A 20,238-nucleotide genomic window follows, 5' to 3' on the forward strand; every position below is an offset into this window, starting at 1 on the left:
TATTCTCTCCAGAACTTCCTATCTTGGCCCTAATCCCTAACGTTGCTAATGGTTCTTTCATTATCATTGTTATTCTCGGGGTAGCCTCGGGGGGTATGGCTGGATGGTAGAGCATTTGAATGCAGACTGTTGTGTTGTTGTTGTATTATACTTTCCCAAGTGCTTAGTACAGTGCTTTGCACGCAGCAAGCACTCAATAAATACGATTGACTGAATGAATGACTGCAGATCAAGAGGTACCCGATTCGAATCCTAATGCCCCATTCCAGTCATTCTTTTTTTTAGGACGACTATTTTATTGTACATATCAATCCATAAGAGCGGGAGGAGGGGAACTGAGAGCTGGAATTCTTGTTTTCCGAGTTGTGTCCAGTGTTAATCAATCAATCAATCAATCGTATTTATTGAGCGCTTACTATGTGCAGAGCACTGTACTAAGCGCTTGGGAAGTACAAATTGGCAACACATAGAGACAGTCCCTACCCAACAGTGGGCTCACAGTTTAAAAGGGGGAGACAGAGAACAGAACCAAACATACCAACAAAATAAAATAAATAGGATAGAAATGTACAAGCAAAATAAATAAATAAATAAATAAATAAATAGAGTAATAAATATGTACAACCATATATACATATATACAGGTGCTGTGGGGAAGGGAAGGAGGTAAGATGGGGGGATGGAGAGGGGGACGAGGGGGAGAGGAGGGAAGGGGCTCAGTCTGGGAAGGCCTCCTGGAGGAGGTGAGCTCTCAGCAGGGCCTTGAAGGGAGGAAGAGAGCTAGCTTGGCGGAGGGGCAGAGGGAGGGCATTCCAGGCCCGGGGGATGACGTGGGCCGGGGGTCGACGGTGGGACAGGAGAGAACGAGGTACAGTGAGGATGTTAAATGTTAAACATTCAGGTGAGGAGGAAGATGGAAAAGAGACCTTAAGTGGCCCTGTGGTGAACAGGGCTGAATGGGGGAAAGGTCAGGAAGGAAAAGAAAAAAACAGAAATGGAGGAGGGTCACGGTTTGGGAGACCAGAAGAGGCAGCATCTGTAGACTATAAGCTCGTTGAGAGCTGGGAACAAATCTACCAACTCTGTTATATTGTACTGGGCTTGGAAGTCAGAAGGACCTGGGTTCTAATCCTGGCTCCTCCACTTGTCTGCTGTGTGACCTTGGGCAAGTCACTTCACCTCTCTGGGCCTCAGCTACCTCAGCCATAAAATGGGGATTAAGAATGTGAACCCCAGGTGGGACAAGGACTGTGTCCAACCCGATTTGCTTTTATTCATCCCAGTGCTTAGTACAGTGCCTGGCAAATGATAAATGCTTAATAAATGTTACTATTCTTCTTCTTATCATTATTATTATTACAAATGTCACCATTCTTATTCTTCTTATTATTATTACTGCTCTCCCAAGTGCTTCGTATGGTGCACTGCACACAGTAAGTCCTGAATCAGTACCATGGATCATTTGATTAATTGAGTGAAGGTCAGAGGTCAGAGTGCTGTGGTTGCTTGGGATGCAGCATGGTGTAATGGACAGAGCCCGGGCCTGGGAGTCAGAGGTCATGGGTTCTAATCCTGCCTCTGCCACTTGTCTGCTGTGTGATCCTGGGCAAGTCACTTCTCTGAGCCTCAGTTCCCTCTTCTGCAAAACGGGGATTGAGACTGTAAGCCCCACATGGGACAGGGTCTGTGTCCATTTTGATTTTCCTGTGTCCACTCCAGCACTTAGTATGGTTCCTGGCACATAGTAATCACTTAACAAATACCACTACTATAATAGATAATTGTAATATAATAATCATCATGATAAAAAATTCTCCATCATCCCCTCCCCTCCGGCAGCTTGAGACCCCCGTGGCTATTGAACAGCCCCGTGAGAACCACAGCTCTAGTCTTGGCCGTCGTGTCTGTCGGATTCCTCCTCTGGATCAGCTGGGAGTCACAGGATTTTGAGCGTCCCCAGCCCAGGATCGACTCCTCCAGGAGGCCCTTCGCCCCGACCCAGGCCCTTGATCCTTCTCGTCTGAGGCTTCTGCCCAAAGAGAAACACAGCCAGCTCTTCCGTTACAACGGCCTCTGGTGAGTCCTGTCTCCCACCCATTCTTATCTCCAGATGTCTGCTCTTTCCTGCACCGGCTCAGACAGGTGCTACCCTACCCCTGGTATCCATCCAGGCCCATCCTCCTCATTCCCTTAGCCCTGCTCTGCTTTCACTTTCAGGCATTCATTCATTCAGTTGTATTTATTGAGTGCTTACTGTGTGCAGAGCATGGCGCTTGCAAAGTACAAATCAGCAACATATAGAGACGGTCCCCACCCAACAACGGGCCCACAGTCTAGAAGGGTAGCGAGCACCGTTTAGAAGGGAAGGTGCATTCAAGGACTCCAGAGCAACGGAAAGAGGCTGTGGGTCTAGTTCAAATCCCCCTTGCTGCAATCCAGAGCAACGGAAAGAGGCTGCGGGTCTAGTTCAAATCCCCCTTGCTGCTGGAGAAGTTCCTGTTCTTGGCCGGATGCTCAGGCTGCAAAATGAAAGCCAGGAGGTAGGTCTGGCTCGCCGGTCCTTTGACGCAATGTCAGTTTGGATCTGGATTCCAGTACCTTCTCGCCCCCGGCTTCGTCCGCCTTCTTCTGGAATCTTGTCTCCGCCAGATCCACCTTCTGCCAGCTTGCCATGCATCCTGCTTCTGGCTAAGTTTCTGGCAGAAAGGGTGGAGCCAGGTTGGAGAGGATGTTGTGGAGCAGGGGCTGGGCACATCCAGGAGGGCACAGAAAGACAGCAGTAATGTGGGTGGGAGGTGGTTCTATGCAGTGGGTTGGCTTATACAGAGCTACAGGGCTAGAGGCGGGGATCCACGGAGTCACAGGGAGTCCAGAGGACCTCTGTCTCCTGGACCAGCCCCCTGGGCACTGGGCAAATGGAAACTGGGTCTCATCACCATCTGGTTCACACACACCCTGGACTCCAAGAATTTCTCCTGGGGACAGCTGTGCCCTCCCCTTTGGGCGGGGGAGGGGTTCACTGTCCCATATCCTGACTGTGCGTCTGTTTCAGGCTGTTCCCAAAGAAGCAGTGCGAATGTCAAAATGTCAACCATCCAGGCAACTACAATTACCAGGATGCTTACAACCCGAGCGACGTGGAGGCGGTGAAAGCCCGGAGGCAGAGAGAGTTCTGGCACTTCCAGAGACGGTGAGGGGCTGCTACCTGGGGGATAAATTAATAATAATAATAATAATAATAACGATATTTATTGAACACTTACTATGTTCCAAGCACTGCTCTAAACACTGGGATAGATACAAGGTTACAATAATAATAATGGTATTTGTTAAGTGCTTACTATGTGGAAAGCATAAGCACTGGGGGGGATACAAGGTGATCAGGTTGTCCCACGTGGGGCTCACAGTCTTAATCCCCATTTTACAGATGAGGTAACTGAGGCCCAGAGAAGTGAAGTGATTTGCCCTAAGTCACACAGCTAAGCGGTGGAGTTGGGATTAGAACCCATGACCTCTGACTCCCAAGCCCGTGCTCTTTCCACCGACGCTGCTTCTCAGGTTGTCCCAGTTGGGGCTCACAGTCTTGATCCCCATTTTACAGATGAGGCAACTGAGGCCCAGAGAAGTGAAGTGACTTGCCCAAAGTCACACAGCTGACAAGTGGCAGAGTCGGGATTAGAACCCACGAACTCTGAGTCCCAAGCCTGTGTCCTTTCCACTAAGCCACACTACTTCTCAGTTCCCTTCAGCCTGGTCCCACTCAGTCTGGCCCGGCCCAGTTCTGCCTGGCCTGGTCTGATGAGGGAGTAGGTGCAGACCACCCCAAGACAGACCCCACCCATACTGACCCACAGATACAGGGGTGGAGGGAACTAAGCTGGGGCCCAGGGTGGGTGGCGGCAATCAGGGCAGGCTTCCCGGAGAAGGGGGCCTAGAAATGGGACTGCGAGGGCCAGGGAATTGTGCCCTTTTGTGCCTCCTTTTCTGGGAGCACTGCCCAAAGCCCACATGCTCCCTCCCCTCACCCAGCAGATCCCGAGTGCCCCAACTTGGCACTCCTGGTTACTTGGGTCTGCCAGATTCTCCGGGCCACCACCCCCCTGAGTTCCTGCTGGTTCTAAGGGCAAGGAATGACAATTGAGAAGCAGCGTGGCTCAGTGGAAAGAGCACGGGCTTTGGAGTCAGAGGTCATGGGTTCAAATCCCGGCTCCAACATGTGTCAGCCATATGACTTTGGTCAAGTCACTTCACTTCTCTGGGCCTCAGTGACCTCATCTGTAAAATGGGGATTAAGACTATGAGCCCCCCATAAGACAACCTGATCACCTTGTAACCTCCCAGTGCTTAGAACAGTGCTTTGCACGTAGTAAGCGCTTAATCGATGCCATCATTATTATTATTTTATGCAAATAATATCCAAATGTGGCCCCGATCTGTCTCTTTTCCAGAGAGGGCTTGCCCCGCCCTCCCATGCTGGTGGCCCAGCCCAACCTGCCCTTCAGTTATCCCATCCTTGGCGTGGAGGTAATGCCCCTGCACACTGTACAAATCCCAGGTGGGTGTCCGCAGCCCCCAGCCCCATTTCCCGTCCCCGGGGTTCACAATGGATCTGCCTCTCTTAGGTCCCAGAGCCCCTCCCCACCTCTCAGGCTCGCAGGAGACAGGAGCCCGGTCTGTCCTTCACTTCCACTAGGATCTCAAAGCACCAAGCGGCAGAGCTGGGACTGGGATTCCACTAGTTCTGGGAATCCCACAGCCACATCCAGAGGGCAAGAGCTGCTGGGTGGCCGGATCCTATGGGTCCAGGGATTGTGGCCAGATCCCCGGCTTCCGGTCCTGTCCAGGACCAGCCAGTCAGCCTGCCTCGTGTGGTCTGGAGCTGACCGCTTGAACTTCATTGCCCTTTCTGGCTGGATCAATAAAGACCTCCCCCGCCCAACATCATCAAGTGGTACCCAGTGTCTATCACCTCCGTGTCCCTGCCATGGATGGTACAGACCACCCCCACATCTCCGAACTCCTCACCCACTTCCATTTCCTCCCATCTCAGGTCTCGCTCTTTCCGGATCAGGAGCATCAACGAACCAGGCAGGTACCTTGGGGGTGGGAGGGTGCAGGGAGGTCAAAATTGGAGCTGGGGCTCTGGACTCCTTGCTCCCACCCTCGTAGCCCATCCTCTGCCCCTTCTGGTCCTCAGCCCCACCTCGGCTCCTGCCCCATTTCATTCATTTAATCAATCATATTTATTAAGCACTTACTGTGTGCAGAGCACTATTCTAAGCGCTTGGGAAAGTACAGCACTGAACAGTGACATTCCCTGTCCACAATGAGATCACAGGCTAGAGTGGGGGAGACAGACATCAATACGAATAAACAAAATTACAGCCATGTACATAAGAGTTGTAGGGCTGGGACAAGGGGAAGAGCAAAGGGAGCAAGTCAGGGTGATGCAGAAGGGAGTGGGAGATGGGGAAAAGTGGGGTTTAGTCTGGGAAGGCCTCTTGGAGGAGATGTACCTTCAATAGGGCTTTGAAGGGGGCGAATTTGAGGAGGAAGGGTGGTCCAGGCCAAATGCAGGATGTGGGCCAGGGGTCAGTGGCAAGTCAGGTGAGATTGGGGCACAGTGAGAAGGTTGGCACTAGAGGAGAAAAGTATCCGACATCTGGGGAAGTTGGCAAGGAGGTCACGAAAGTCAGGTACTGGTCTCCCATCTTAGAGATGGGGAAAATGAGGCCCAAACAAGGTATCTGATCACCTGAAAGTCACCGTGAGCACTGAAGTAGAGCTGGAAAGTCTTTGTGACTGGAATAGTAATTGTGGCATTTTTTAAGCTCCCTCTGTTTACTAAGCAGTCGGGGAGATACAAGTTTATCCAGTCAGGCACAGTAACTGTCCAAACTGGGGCTCATGGTATGTGACCCATGTTTCCTTCATAACATCTTTGTCATCATTGTCATCATCATCTCTTCTTTGCTAAATGTCATTTTCACTGTAATATGTCAAACTTTGAAAGTAGCCCAACTAACCATACAGATCATGGGCAGATGTGTATGTTTATGAGTTCAGAGCACAGCGTCCTTCTTGGGGAGTGAGAAGAGAAATATCATGACTTGGTTTACTGCTTTCATCTCTCAATCAATTGATGGTGAGCTTGTTGTGGGCAGGAAACAGTGTCTGCTTATTGTTGCATTGTATTCTCCCAAGTGCTTAGGACAGCACTTTTGTTTTTGTTTTGTGTTTGTTTTTTTTGTTTTGTTTTGTTTGTTTTGTTTTTCTTTTGTTCTCTGTCTCCCCCTTCTAGACTGTGACCCCACTGTTGGGTAGGGACTGTCTCTCTACGTTGCCAACTTGTACTTCCCAAGCGCTTAGTACAGTGCTCTGCACACAGTAAGCGCTCAATAAATACGATTGATTGATTGACAGTGCTCTGCACCCAGAAAGCTCTCAATAACTACAATTGAATGAATGAATTTATCTAGTAGTTGTTCTGTACAGAACACTGTGCTAAGCACTAGGGAGGGTTGACTGTAAGCAGGGATTATGCCTATTAAATCTTTTGAATTCTTTCCCAAAGCTTTGGTTCACTGCTGTGTATACAGCAAACACTCAGTAAATTCCACTGATTGACTGATTACCATACAACAGAATAGTAGGCAGAATAATGAAAGAATTTGTTAAGCGTTTACTATTTCCCAAATCAAAGTGCATAAGTGGCAAATAAGGAAGTGAGGGCTAATCAGGGGAGGCTTCTTGGAGGAGATGTGATTTTAATAAAGCTTTGAATAATTATTATTCATTCATTCAATCAATCATTCGTATTTATTGAGCGCTTGCTGTGTGCAGAGTACTGTACTAAGCACTTGGAAAGTGCAATTCATTATTAAGATGGGGAGAGTGGTGGTCTGAATGTGAATGGGGAGAGAGTTCCAGACAAGAGAGAAGATGTGGGCATTACCTACCTTAGTCAACCCATGGTTTTTATTATAATGATAGCATTTATTAAGTGCTTACTATGTGCAAAGCACTGTTCTAAGCACTAGGAGGTTACAAGGTGATCAGGTTGTCCCACAGGGGGCTCACAGTCTTAATCCCCATTTTACAGATGAGGTAACTGAGGCGTAGAGAAGTGAAGTGACTTGCCCAAAGTCACACAGCTGGCAATTGGTGGAGCCGGGATTTGAACCCATAATCTCTGACTCCAAAGCCTGTGCTCTTTCCACTGAGCCATGTTGCTTCTCTGAGAGCTTACTATGTGGAGAGCACTGTACTAAGCGCTTGGAAGAGTATAATGCATTAGATCTGGTAGATAGGATTCCTAACCTCAAGGCACTTGCTATGTGCTCCTTACTTCCAGGGGAGGTAAGGAGATGCAGGGATTATTACTATTAATTTAGCAATGAAGAAACAGGCTCAGAGACGGCAAGTGACATGCCTGAAGCCACACAGCAGGCCAGTAATAGAGCTGGGATTAGAATCTGTGTCCCCTGACTCACGGGCCTGTACTCTGTCCATTAGACCATGCCAAACTTTTTCTCATCTCCCACTCCCTTCTGCATCGCTGTGATTTGCTCTCTTTGCTCTCCCCCTCCCAGCCCCACAGCACTTACGTCCATATCTGTCATTTTATTTATTTGTATTGATGTCTGTCTCCCCGGCTCTAGACTGTAAGTTCATTTGGGGCAGGGAATGTCACTGTTTATTGTTGTATTGTACTTTCCCAGGTGTTTAGTACAGTGCTCAGCACACAGTAAGTGCTCAGTAAATACAATTGAATACCTTCATTCATTCATTCAATCATATTTATTGAGCGCTTACTATGTGCAGAGCACTGGACTAAACGCTTGGGAAGTACAAGTTGGCAACATATAGAGACGATCCCTACCCAACAGCGGGCTCACAGACTAGAAGGGGGAGACAGACAACAAAACCAAACATGTAGACAGGTGTCAAAATCATCAGAACAAATAGAATTATAGCTATATGCACATCATTAAAAAATAAATAGAATAGTAAATATGTACAAGTCAAATAAATAGAGTATTAAATCTGTACAAATATATACAAGTACAGTGGGGAGGGGAAGGAGGTCGGGGGGGGGGGATGGGGAGGAGGAGAGGAAAAGGAAGGCTCAGTCTGGGAAGGCCTCCTGGAAGAGTGAACCCCAGCCTAGGGCGTGGCAGCAGATGCCACAGCCTGAAATCACCTTAATAATAGTGGTGTTGGTTAAGCGCTTAACATGTGCTAAGCACTGTGCTGAATACTGGCTTAGATACAAGATAATCAGATCAGGTATTGGCAGAGTGTCCCGGGCTCTGATGTCATCCTTGCTTCACTGTTCCCCCTCCTCCGGACACCGACCCCGCAGATCATCTTAAAGGCCTCGCTCGGGACCCTCAACAGCTTGGCGGACACCCCAGATGACGTGGTCCAAGGAAGAGGTGGGAATAGTTTGATCATTTCCACCAATGACCTGGAACTGCTGAATTTCATCCTGCAGCACGTGACCTATACCAGCACGGTCTTCCGGCTCAGCGCTGTGGACATTGGTGAGGCTTTACCCAGAACGGTCTGCTTTTCACCACCTCAAAGCATGTCTGTCGCCAAAGGGCGCCCATCTGGGGAGCTCACCCTATTTCACCTCCTTCAGGAAATTCTCCCTGATTGAGGAGGACTGGGGAAGGGGTGAGCCCTTCCTTGTAAACCACTGTGAAGGATAGGTGCCTCTCAGTGCCAACTCTACTGCTTCCTCCTGGGGCACTAGGAAACGCGGTGACAAGGTTGTCTTGCTAGAGCTCTTTCCTGGAAGGATCATCAAATAATTATTATTAGTAGTACTACTAGTAATAATAATAACAAGAGAGGCATTTGTCAACCACTTACTAGATCAGTCACAATCACTTGCCCTCATGGAACCCACAGTCTAAGGTGGAGGGAGAACAGATTTTTAATCCCCATTTAGAGAAGCAGTGTGGCTCAGTGAAAAAAGCACAGGCTTTGGAGTCAGAGGTCATGGGTTCTAATCCCGGCTCCACCACTTGTCAATTGTGTGACTTTGGGCAAGTAACTTCTCTGTGCCTCAGTTACCTCATCTGTAAAATGGGGATTAAGCCTGTGAGCCCCAACGTGGGACAACCTGATCACCTTGTAACATCCCCAGTGCGTAGAACAGTGCTTTGCACATAGTAAACACTTAATAAATGCCATTACTATTATTATTATTTGGTGAGGAAACTGAGGAACTGAAAAGTTAAGTGGCCTGCACAAGGTCACCCAGCAGGCAAAGGGTGGAACTGGGATTAGAACCCAGATCTCTTGCTTTCCCAGTCCTGCAGTCTTCACATCAAGACGTGCTGCTTCTCTTGCCCTTCTGTTACTTCACTGACCCTCACCTGGGCTGAAGAACAATTCTCCCTGGTTTGCAGCTGGGGAAACTGAGTCTCAGAGAGGTTGAGTGAGCGTCACAAGATCTCAGAGCAAGTTGGGAGCCGAGTGGGGGATGGAGAGGGTTCAGGGCTCCCTCCCCAAGACCCCACTCCCTGTCCCCACCCAACAGAGGAGAGCTGAGGGCAGGTGGGAAGGTGGGCAGTTACTCAAGGCCCAAGGCTTCTCTCCCTCCAGTGAGCATGGAGCTGGGAAATCAGGTAGCGAGGTTTCCTGTGACCATCCGGCATCCCATCACTCCCATTCTGTACGATCCAGGTCCAGGTAAGACTCTTTTTTTATGGAATTTTTTTAAGCATTTACTATGTGTCAAGAACTGTTCTAAGTGCTGGGGTAGATACAAGTTAATTAGGCCAGTTCCAGATCCACGTGGCGCTTACAGTCTGAGTAGGAGGGAAAACAAATATTGAATCCCCATTTCACAGTTGAGGAAACTAGGGAACAGAGAAATTACGTGACTTGCCCAAGGTCTCCCTGTCTAGGCTTTTAGCTCATTGTGGGCAGGGAATATGTCTGTTTATTGTTATATTTTACTCTCCCAAGCACTTAGTTCAGTGCTCAGCACACGGCAAATGATCAATAAATATGATTGAATGAATTAATGAATAGTCATAATAGTGATGGTATTTGTTAAGCGCTTTCTATGTACCAAGCACTGTTCTAAGCACCGGGGTATTCATTCATTCATTCCATTATATTTATTGAGCTTACTGTGGCAGAGCACTGTACTAAGCGCTTGGGAAGTACAGGTTGGCAACATATTGAGACAGTCCCTACCCAACAACAGGCTCACAGTATAAAAGGGGGAGACAGACAACAAAACAAAACATGTGGACAGGTGTCAAGTTGTCAGAACAAATAGAATGAAAGCTAAATGCACATCATGAACAAAATAAATAGAATAGTAAAGATGTACAAGTAAAATAAATAGAGTAATAAATCTGTACAAACATATATACAGGTGCTGTAGGGAGGGGAAGGAGGTAGGGCAGGGGCGATGGGGAGGAGGAGAGGGTAGATACAGGTAATCGGGTTGCCCCACATGGGGCTCACAGTTTTAATCCCCATTTTACAGATGAGGGAATTGAGGCACAGAGAAGTGAAGTGACTTGCCCAAGGCCGCACAGCGGACAAGTGGCGGAGCAGGGATTAGAACTCAGGTCCTCTGGCTCGTAAGCCCCTGCTTTATCCACTAGGCCAGGCTGCTAGGAACTCTTCATACCCCAGCCCAGGTGGGCTGTTGGGGAGTGGGATGGGGGTGAAACGTACCCAAAGACTTTAGAGTCAATATGTGGAGTTTTCCATAGAAAGAGGCTATCCGTACCGGCCACACATCCATCCTGCCTTGAGCTCACTCCATAAAAATGAGTGGTTGGATCATATTTGAGTAATTATGGTACCTTGCACAATTTATTCATTCAATCATATTTATTGAGCACTTACTATAATAATAATAATGATGGCATTTATTAAGCGCTTACTATGTGCAAAGCACTGTTCTAAGTGCTGGAGATGTTACAAGGTGATCAGGTTGTCCCACGTGGGGCTCACAGTCTCAATCCCCATTTTACAGATGAGGTAACTGAGGCACAGAGAAGTTAAGTGACTTGCCCAAAGTCACACAGCTGACAATTGGCGTAGCTGGGGTTTGAACCCATGACCTCTGACTCCAAAGCCCGTGCTCTTCTCCACTGAGCCACGCTGCTTCTCAACACTTACTGTGTGCAGAGCACTGTACTAAGCACTTGCGAAGTACAAGTCGACACCACATGTGTGGCTTTCTTAGAGAAGCAGCGTGGCTCAGTGAGAAAAGCATGGGCTTGGGAGTCAGAGGTCATGGGTTCTAATCCTGGCTTCACCACTTGTCAACTGTGTGACTTTGGGCAAGTCACTTAACTTCTCTGTGCCTCAGTTACCTCATCTGTAAAATGGGGATTCAAAGTGTGAGCCTCACCTGGAACAACCTGACTACCTTGTACCCCCATCAGCGCTTAGAAAAGTGATTGGCACATAGTAAGCGCTTAACAAATGCCGTCATTATTATTATTATTCATTGGCCTCAGACTGTAAATTTGTTGTGGACAGGGAGTGTGTCTGTCTATTGTTATATTGTACTCTCCCAAGCACTTAGTTCAGTGCTGTGCACACAGTAAGTGCTCAATAAATACGATTGACTCCGCCTAAGAAAAGCCTTGGGGCCGAATTGTGCGTGGGGGAGAGAATTAGAAGCAGCGTGGCACAATGGAAAGAGCCCGGGCTTTGGAGTCAGAGGTCATGGGTTCAAATCCCGGCTCCACCACTTGTCAGCTGTGTGACTTTGGGCAAGTCACTTAACTTCTCTGGGCCTCAGTTACCTCATCTGTAAAGTGGGGATGAAGACTGTGAGCCCCCCATGGGACAACCTGATCACCTTGTAACCTCCCCAGTGCTTAGAACAGTGCTCTGCACATAGTAAGCGCTTAATAAATGCTATCATCATTAAGTTGAGGACCCCTCCACACCCTCTCTCTCACAAGCCTGTTTTAACCCCTTTCCTGCCACAGAGAGGAAAATCAGCTCCCTGGTCACTGTGGCCACCAAGACCTTCCTGCGCTACCACAAGCTGCAGATCCTCCTCCGGAGCATCCGCGACCACTACCCGGACCTGAGGGTGATTGTTGCGGATGACAACGCGCAGCCGGAGAAGATCGACGACCCCCTCGTGGAGCAATACACCATGCCCTTTGGGAAGGTCCGGCCGGCCTGCCCCAAGCCAGGCCTGCGGCACTGGGGTTGGGGCGGGGGGTGGGGGCAGAAGGTCCCAGAGTAGGGAGAGCTCTGGACAGGACACTGGTTGCAGCCCCGCCCCTCTTACTCTATTCCATTGTATTTATTGAGCACTTACTGTGTGCAGAGCACTGTGCTAAGCGCTTGGGAAGTACAAGTTGGCAACACATAGAGACGATCCCTACCCAAAAACGGGCTCTCCATCTTTCTTCCTTTCTTCCTTCCTTCCTTCCTTCCTTTCTTTCTCTCTTTCTTCCTTCCTTTCTCGCTTTCTCACTTCCTTTCTTTCTCGCTTTCTCTCTTTCTTTCTTTCTTCCTTTCTTTCTCACTTTCTCTCTTCCTTTCTTCCTTCCTTTCTCTCTCTCTCCCTCCTTTCTTTCTTTCTCATTTTTCTTTCTTTCTTTTTCATTTTTCTCTTTCTTTCTTTTTCTTTCTTTTTCTTTCTTTCTTTTTCTATCTTTTTCTTTCTTTCTTTTTCTTTCTTCCTTCCTTTCTCCCTTCCTTTCTTTTTCTTTCTTTCTCTCTTTCTTTCTTTTTTCTTTCTTACTTTCTTTTTCTTTCTCTTTTCCTTTCTCTCTTCCTTTCTTCCTTTCTCCCTTTCTCCCTTTCTTTCTCCTTTTTCCCTTTTCTTTCTTTTCTTTTCTTTCTCTCTCTTTCTTTCTTTCTCTCTTTCTTTCTTTTCTTTCTCTCTCTCTTTCCTTCTTTCCTTCCTTCCTTCCATCTCTATGTGTTGCCAGCTTGTACTTCCCAAGCGCTTAGTACAGTGCTCTGCACACAGTAAGCCCTCAATAAATACGATTGAATGAATGAATGAAAGCTTTACAGCCAATGGTGAGGAGTTTCTGTTAGATGTGGAGGTGGATGGGGAACCACTGGAGTTTCTTGAGGAGTGGGGAAACAGGGCCTGACCATTTTTGTAGGAAATTGATCTGGGCAGCAGAGTGAAGTATGGACTGGAGTGGGGAGATACGGGAGGCGGGGAGGTCAGCCAGAAGACTGATACAGTACAGTATAGTGAGTGACTAAACCTCTCTGGCTTCAGTTTCTCCTGCTTTGCCTGAGGGGGTGTGAGAGGTGAAAGGACTTTAATTCTTTCTGTCCAGACTCTTGGAGAAACAGGAGGTAGGTTTTGGGAAACCAACATCACTACAGTCCTCGTTCTTGCGGCCTTCCTCTTGTCAGGGCTGGTTTGCGGGCAGGAACCTGGCCGTGTCTCAGGTCACCACCAAGTACATCCTCTGGGTGGATGATGACTACATCTTCACCAACGACACCAGGATCGACCGGCTGGTGGACGTACTGGAGAAGACAGATCTGGACGTGGTGAGGGAGGGACTGCATGGAAAGTGGGAGGGGGGCAGCTGGGGGGACAGTGAAGACTGGGGCCGGATTCCTGGACTGGATCCAGAGCCTGATGGGAAGACTGACTTCTTCCCATTATCATGGATGGGTGTTTCCGCATGGAAACCCTGAGGTTGCTTCCCAATCAATCAATCCCAGCAGATTTACCCTTCACTCTCTTGACCCTAGGAGCCATGGATTCTGGGGAGGGCAGGTCAGGGCCACCCTCTTTTCTGGCCAGCCCAGGATAGAGGTGAGGGGAGGCAGAGAGGCAAAGAGCAGGTGTGACGTGCCTTGGGGTGTGGGGTACGGCTATCAGCTAGGGGTGTGTGCTGCTAGCAGACATAATAATAATAATGGCATTTATTAAGTGCTTACTATGTGCAAAGCACTGTTCTTCTGTGACTTCCCCCGCAAAGAGCCACTGGCATCAGCGGCTGAATCTGGAAGTCTTCCTGGAGGAAGTGGGGGGTTGCTGATGGATACAACGAGGTTGTTCACCCCTGGTCCTCCTCTTTCCGCCCCGTGGACCAGGTGGGAGGCAGAGTGGGAGGAAACCTGTTCCAGTTTAAGCTCCTGCTGGAGCCAGGAGAAGATGGAGACTGCATCCACTGGAGGGCCGGCTCCTTCCACCCTCTGCCCGACTTCCCCAGCTGTGTGGTGACCAGTGGTGTGGTCAACTTCTTCCTGGCCCACACGCACAAGCTCCTGAGTGTCGGCTTCGACCCCAAGCTTCAGCGAGTGGCCCACTCAGGTAACGCCTGGACTCCCTCTCTATTCTTCCCGGAGGTGGGGAAGGACTGGGGCAGCTCTGAGCCCAAGCAGATCTTTGAAAGATCTCCTTCTCCTCTCCCAACCAATCAATCATATTTATTGATTGGTTGAATCAATCATTCAAGGCCCTACTGAGAGGTCACCTCCTCTAGGAGGCCTTCCCAGACTGAGCCCCCTCCTTCCTCTCAATCAATCAATCAATCAATCGTATTTATTGAGCGCTTACTATGTGCAGAGCCCTGTACTAAGCGCTTGGGAAGTACAAATTGGCATCACATAGAGACAGTCCCTACCCAACAGTGGACTCACAGTCTAAAAGGGGGAGACAGAGAACAGAACCAAACATACCAACAAAATAAAATAAGTAGGATAGAAATGTACAAGTAAAATGAATAAATAAATAAATAAATAGAGTAATAAATATATACAACCATATATACATATATACAGGTGCTGTGGGGAAGGGAAGGAGGTAAGACGGGGGGATGGAGAGGGGGACGAGGGGGAGAGGAAAGAAGGGGCTCAGTCTGGGAAGGCCTCCTGGAGGAGGTGAGCTCTCAGCAGGGCCTTGAAGGGAGGAAGAGAGCTAGCTTGGCGGATGGGCAGAGGGAGGGCATTCCAGGCCCGGGGGATGACGTGGGCCGGGGGTCGATGGCGGGACAGGCGAGAGCGAGGTACGGTGAGGAGATTAGTGGTGGAGGAGCGGAGGGTGCGGGCTGGGCAGTAGAAGGAGAGAAGGGAGGTGAGGTAGGAGGGGGCGAGGGGATGGACAGCCTTGAAGCCCAGGGTGAGGAGTTTCTGCCTGATGCGCAGATTGATCGGTAGCCATTGGAGGTTTTTGAGGAGGGGAGTAATATGTCCAGAGCGTTTCTGGACAAAGATAATCCGGGCAGCAGCATGAAGTATGGATTGAAGTGGAGAGAGACACGAGGATGGGAGATCAGAGAGAAGGCTAGTGCAGTAGTCCAGACGGGATAGGATGAGAGCTTGAATGAGCAGGGTAGCAGTTTGGATGGAGAGGAAAGGGCGGATCTTGGCAATGTTGCGGAGCTGAGACCGGCAGGTTTTGGTGACGGTGACGGCTTGGATGACGGCCTCTCTCCCTCCTCCCCCTCTCCACCCCCCCGCCTTACCTCCTTGCCCTCCCCACAGCACCTGTATATATGTATATATGTTTGTACATATTTATTACTCTATTTATTTATTTATTTTATTTATGCATATTTATTCTATTCATTTCATTTTGTTAATATGTTTTGTTTTGTTCTCTGTCTCCCCCTTCTAGACTGTGAGCCCACTGTTGGGTAGGGACCGTCTCTATGTGTTGCAACTTGTACTTCCCAAGCACTTAGTACAGTGCTCTGCACACAGTAAGCGCTCAATAAATACGATTGAATGAATGAATGAATGAATGAATATTGGGTGCGTACTGTGTTCACAGTACTATAGTAAGCGCTTGGGAGAGTCCAATATAACCGATTTCATCATCATCATCACCCAGGGTATTTTTTGAGCACTTGTAGACAAGAAAAGGGCCTACCAACTCTATTACATTATGTTCTTCCAAACGCTTATTACAGTGCCCAGCACATGGTAAGCACTCAATATACAACTGATTGATTGATAGATTGATTGATGAAGGAGTTGAGGCCCCAGGAGCCAGTAGCCTTGAGGACAGACTGGGAGTTGAGAAGAAAATCTGTTGCATCTTCTGTGGCAAATATGGTAATCTTGGGAGTAGCCAAGATACCTGTGAGATTGAACTCATGTCTGTTTAGACACAAAGGTGAACTAAACTTGGGGTCTACACAGCATGATTCTTGGCCTGTGGTGTTCCTAGCTACATGCAGATTCATTCATTCAATCGTATTTATTGAGCGTTTACTGTGTGCAGAGCACTGTACTAAGCAGAATGTAAGACACCACAGGCAATGAGGTGGGAACTGTCTGAACTGGATCTGGTTTAAAATGTACCTCCCTGTATAGTGCACTGCCTTTGCCCCAATAGGGAAGCAGTACAGCATAGTGGCTGGAGCACGGGCCTAGGAGTCCGAAGGTCATGGGTTCTAATCCTGCCTCTGTCACTTGTCTGCTGTGTGGCCTTGGGCAAGTCACGTCACTTCTCTGGGCCTCAGTTCCCTCATCTGTAAAATGGGGATTGAGACTGTGAGTCCCACATGGGACAGGAACTGTGTCCAATCCGATTTACTTGTTATCCACCCTAGTGCTCAGTTATTATTATTGTTAGATAACCCACTTAGGATTCTGGGACTCCAAGATGGGGGAACAGGAGAGAGATAATAATAATAATAATGGCATTTGTTAAGCACTTACTATGTGTAAAGCACTGTTCTAAGCATTGGGGAGATACAAAGTGATCAGGTTGTCCCGCGTGGGGCTCACAGTCATCATCCCCATTTTACAGATGAGGTAACTGAGGCTCCAAGAAGTGACTTGCCCAAGGTCACACAGCAGACATGTGGTGGAGCCCAGATTCAAACCCATGACCTCTGACTCCAAAGCCCGGGCTCTTTCCATTGAGCCACACTGCTTAAGAGATGGGAACTTCCTTCCTTCGCTTCACTCAGAAGAGAGAAAAAGAGAAGCAGCTTGACCTAGTGGAAAGAATACAAGCCTGGGAATCAGAGGACCTGGATTCTAATTCCAGCTTTGCCAATGCTTGTTGTATGACCTTGGGCAGATCACTTAACTTCTCTGTGCCTCAGTTCTCCTGTTCTCTCTCCTACTTAGACTGCGAGCCCCATGTGGTTCAGGGGCTGGGTCCAATCTAATTCACTTATATCTAGCCCAGCACTTTAGAACAGTGTTTGATGCATAGTTAGCATTTAACAAATACCATTTTAAAAAAAGAGTGGAGAGGAGAGGAAGGGGACAGGAGAAGAGGAGGAAGAGGGATGAGAAAAGGAGAGGACATTTCCTTTTTTCCCCACGAGGACTTCAATCACCAGAGCCCCAGAGATCAGGGCCCAGGGAAGCTTCATAACCCCTTGAGGATTCACACCCTATAAGCTCCTTCTCCCTCTGTTTCCCTGGCCTGAGATGATCTTTCCTGAGGAGAATAAGAACGAATAATAACAATTATGGTACTTGTTAAGAGCTTGCTATATGCCAAGACCTGTTCTAAGCACTGGAGTAGATACAAGTCAATCAGGTTGGACACAGTCCCTGTCCAACGTGGGGCTCGCAGTCTTAATCCCCATTTTACAGATGAAGTAACTGAGGCCCAGAGAAGTGAACTGACTTCATCATCATCATCAATCATATTTATTGAATGCTTACTATGTGCAGAGCACTGTACTAAGCGCTTGGGAAGTACAAATTGGCAACATTGGCAACTGACTTGCCCAGGGTCACACAGCAGACACGTCGTGGAGCCGGAATTGGAACCCAGGTCCTCTGACTCACTAGCCCGTGCTCTAGAGAAGCAGCGTGGCTCAGTGGAAAGAGCATGGGCTTTGGAGTCAGAGGTCAAGGCTTCAAATCCCAGCTCCACCAATTGTCAGCTTTGTGACCTTGGGCGAGTCACTGAACTTCTCTGTGCCTCAGTTACCTCATCTGTAAAATGGGGATTAAGACTGTGAGCCCCCTGTGGGACAACCTGATCACCTTGTAACCTCCCCAGTGCTTGGAACAGTACTTTGCACATAGTAAGTGCTTAATAAATGCCATCATTGTCATTATTATTATTATCCACTAAGTTATGCTGCTTCTCCGAGAGCTGTTGCAGCATTGGCTCCAACAGTGGCTGGCCAGGCGGGGCAGGGGGTCACAGCTCGTCCTGAGGTGCAGAATCCGTCCCTTGGACTGTGCCCTGCCTCGTTGGCCCCACAGTTCCTCCTTTTCCTGCTTCTCCCATCAGAGTTTTTCATCGACGGCCTGGGCAGCCTGCTGGTGGGCTCCTGCTCTGATGTTGGCATAGGACACCAGCCCAAGTCCCCGATCTCCGACCCCAAGGAGGCCACCGCTGAGAGGAGCTACAGGGGTTTCCGGGCCAACACCCAGGAGCAGGTCCGGTTCAAACTGGCCCTGCACTTCTTCAAGAACCACCTCAAGTGCTTCACCCGTGGCTAAGGGGGGAGAAACCCGGCCTACCTCCCCAGGGGTCCCAGGGCAAGGGAGAGGGAGGGACGGCCGGGGAGAGATGCATCATGCCAATGATTGATTGATTGATTGACTGATTGGTCTGCGGTGGAATGTGAGCTCCGGGTCATCTTCAGGAGGACCGATTGAGATGAACAAAGAGTCTACAGTGTTGGGTGAGGAGTGTCTGAGAAGGAGGTTGGAAATGGACCAATCTAGGCCAGGGGCTGACTGGCACAAACCAATCCAGAGATAGGATGATTGGGAAGGGATCAAACTACTTTAAGACCAGAACAAACCAGTATGTACAGAGGGTTGGGCAGTGGGAAAACCCGAATGGGCCAGAGTCAAAAGGATTGATTCAGGGCCAAGGTTACTTGGGGTAGACTAATCCATGGGTGGAAGGAAGTGGCTTTCATCTGCTTTTCCTGGCAGCTGGAAAATTTGACTGCTTTGGCCAGGGCAGAAGCTCAGTTCCTTGATCCCTCTCCGCCTCTACAGTCTCACATTTCCTCCTGCCTTCAAGGCATCTCTTCTTGGATGTCCTCCTGTCACCTTAAACTTAACATGTCCAAAACAGAGCTCCTTATCTTCCCACCCAAACCCTGTCCTCCCCCAGACTTTCCCTTCACTTTAGACAGCTCCCCCATCCTTCCAGTCTCCCCTTGCCGACCTCCCTGCCTCCTGTCTCTCTCACTCTGCTGCCCGGATGATTTTTCTACAAAAGCCATTTTTCCCCACTCCTCAAGAACCTCCAGTGGTTGCCCATCCACCTCTGCATCAAACAGAAACACCTCACCATTGGCTTTAAGGCCCTCAATCACCTTGCCTCCTCCCAGCTCACCTCACAACTCTCCTGCTACAGTCCAGCCCACACACTTCAGTCCTCTAATGCCAATCTTCTCACTGTACCTCCATCTCAACCATCTCGCTGCTGACCTCTAGGCCGCACCCTGCCTCTGACCTGGAGTGCCCTCCCTCCTCATATCCGACACATATTTACTCCCCTCTTTCAAAGCCTTATTGAAGGCCCATCTCCTCCAAGAGGCCTTCCTGACTAAGCCCTCCTTTCCTCTTCTCCCACTCCCTTCAGCGTCACCTTGACTTGCTCCCTTTATTCATCCCCCCTCCCAGTCCCACAGCACTTACGTACAACACTGTAATTTATTTATTTATATTAATATCTGTCTCCCCCTCTAATCTGTAAGCTCTATGTGGGCAGGGAATGTGTCTGTTTATTGTTACACTGTACCCTCCCAAGTGCTTAGTACAGTGTTCTGCAAAAGTAAGCACTCAATAAATACGATTGACTGACTGAATTTCAAACTTCCCTTGGCCAACACCCCCAAGTCATCCCAAGTTAGCAAAGGTCCTTTCTGCCTCCTCCTCTGCAGGGGGATCAACAGCAGAGTGGCCCATATAAAAAGAATAATAATTGTGGTATTTGTTAAGTGCTTACTGTGTGAAAAATACTGTTCTAAGTGCCGGGGAGGATACAAGGTAATCAGGTTGTCCCACGGAGGGGCTCACAATCCTAATCTCCATTTTACAGATGAGGCACAGAGAAGTGAAGTGACTTGCCCAAAGTCACCCAGCTGACAAGCGGTGGAGCTGGGATTTGAACCCATGACCTCTGACTCCCAAGCCCGGGTTCTACTGGGTACTCCTTGTGTGCAGGGCACTGTACTGGGTGTCTACTGTGTGAGGAATACTGTATTGGACACAGATTGTAGGAAGAGCAGCCTATTGGGCAGCAACTGTGTCCAGCCTGCTGTACTGGGTACCTACTGGGTCCAGAGAGTTGTACTAGGTGCC

General features: G+C 48.8%; 1 protein-coding gene across 1 annotated transcript in view; it reads left to right on the plus strand.

Annotated features, from left to right (window-relative positions):
- The window catches only part of B4GALNT2 (beta-1,4-N-acetyl-galactosaminyltransferase 2), a 53,336-nt gene extending 34,352 nt beyond the window's left edge, over nucleotides 1–18,984 (plus strand). Inside the window, exons 3-12 of the mRNA XM_038754226.1 lie at nucleotides 1,840–2,076; nucleotides 3,053–3,190; nucleotides 4,449–4,555; nucleotides 5,051–5,088; nucleotides 8,366–8,546; nucleotides 9,619–9,705; nucleotides 11,985–12,172; nucleotides 13,390–13,530; nucleotides 14,083–14,302; nucleotides 18,203–18,984. Coding sequence (XP_038610154.1) covers nucleotides 1,840–2,076; nucleotides 3,053–3,190; nucleotides 4,449–4,555; nucleotides 5,051–5,088; nucleotides 8,366–8,546; nucleotides 9,619–9,705; nucleotides 11,985–12,172; nucleotides 13,390–13,530; nucleotides 14,083–14,302; nucleotides 18,203–18,414 — 1,549 coding nt within the window. The 3' untranslated portion in view covers nucleotides 18,415–18,984. The remainder of the gene's footprint in view (nucleotides 1–1,839; nucleotides 2,077–3,052; nucleotides 3,191–4,448; nucleotides 4,556–5,050; nucleotides 5,089–8,365; nucleotides 8,547–9,618; nucleotides 9,706–11,984; nucleotides 12,173–13,389; nucleotides 13,531–14,082; nucleotides 14,303–18,202) is intronic.
- Nucleotides 18,985–20,238: the final 1,254 nt, after the last annotated feature.

This window comes from Tachyglossus aculeatus, chromosome 11 (assembly GCF_015852505.1).
Source record: "Tachyglossus aculeatus isolate mTacAcu1 chromosome 11, mTacAcu1.pri, whole genome shotgun sequence".
In the NCBI taxonomy this organism is placed as follows: domain Eukaryota; kingdom Metazoa; phylum Chordata; class Mammalia; order Monotremata; family Tachyglossidae; genus Tachyglossus; species Tachyglossus aculeatus.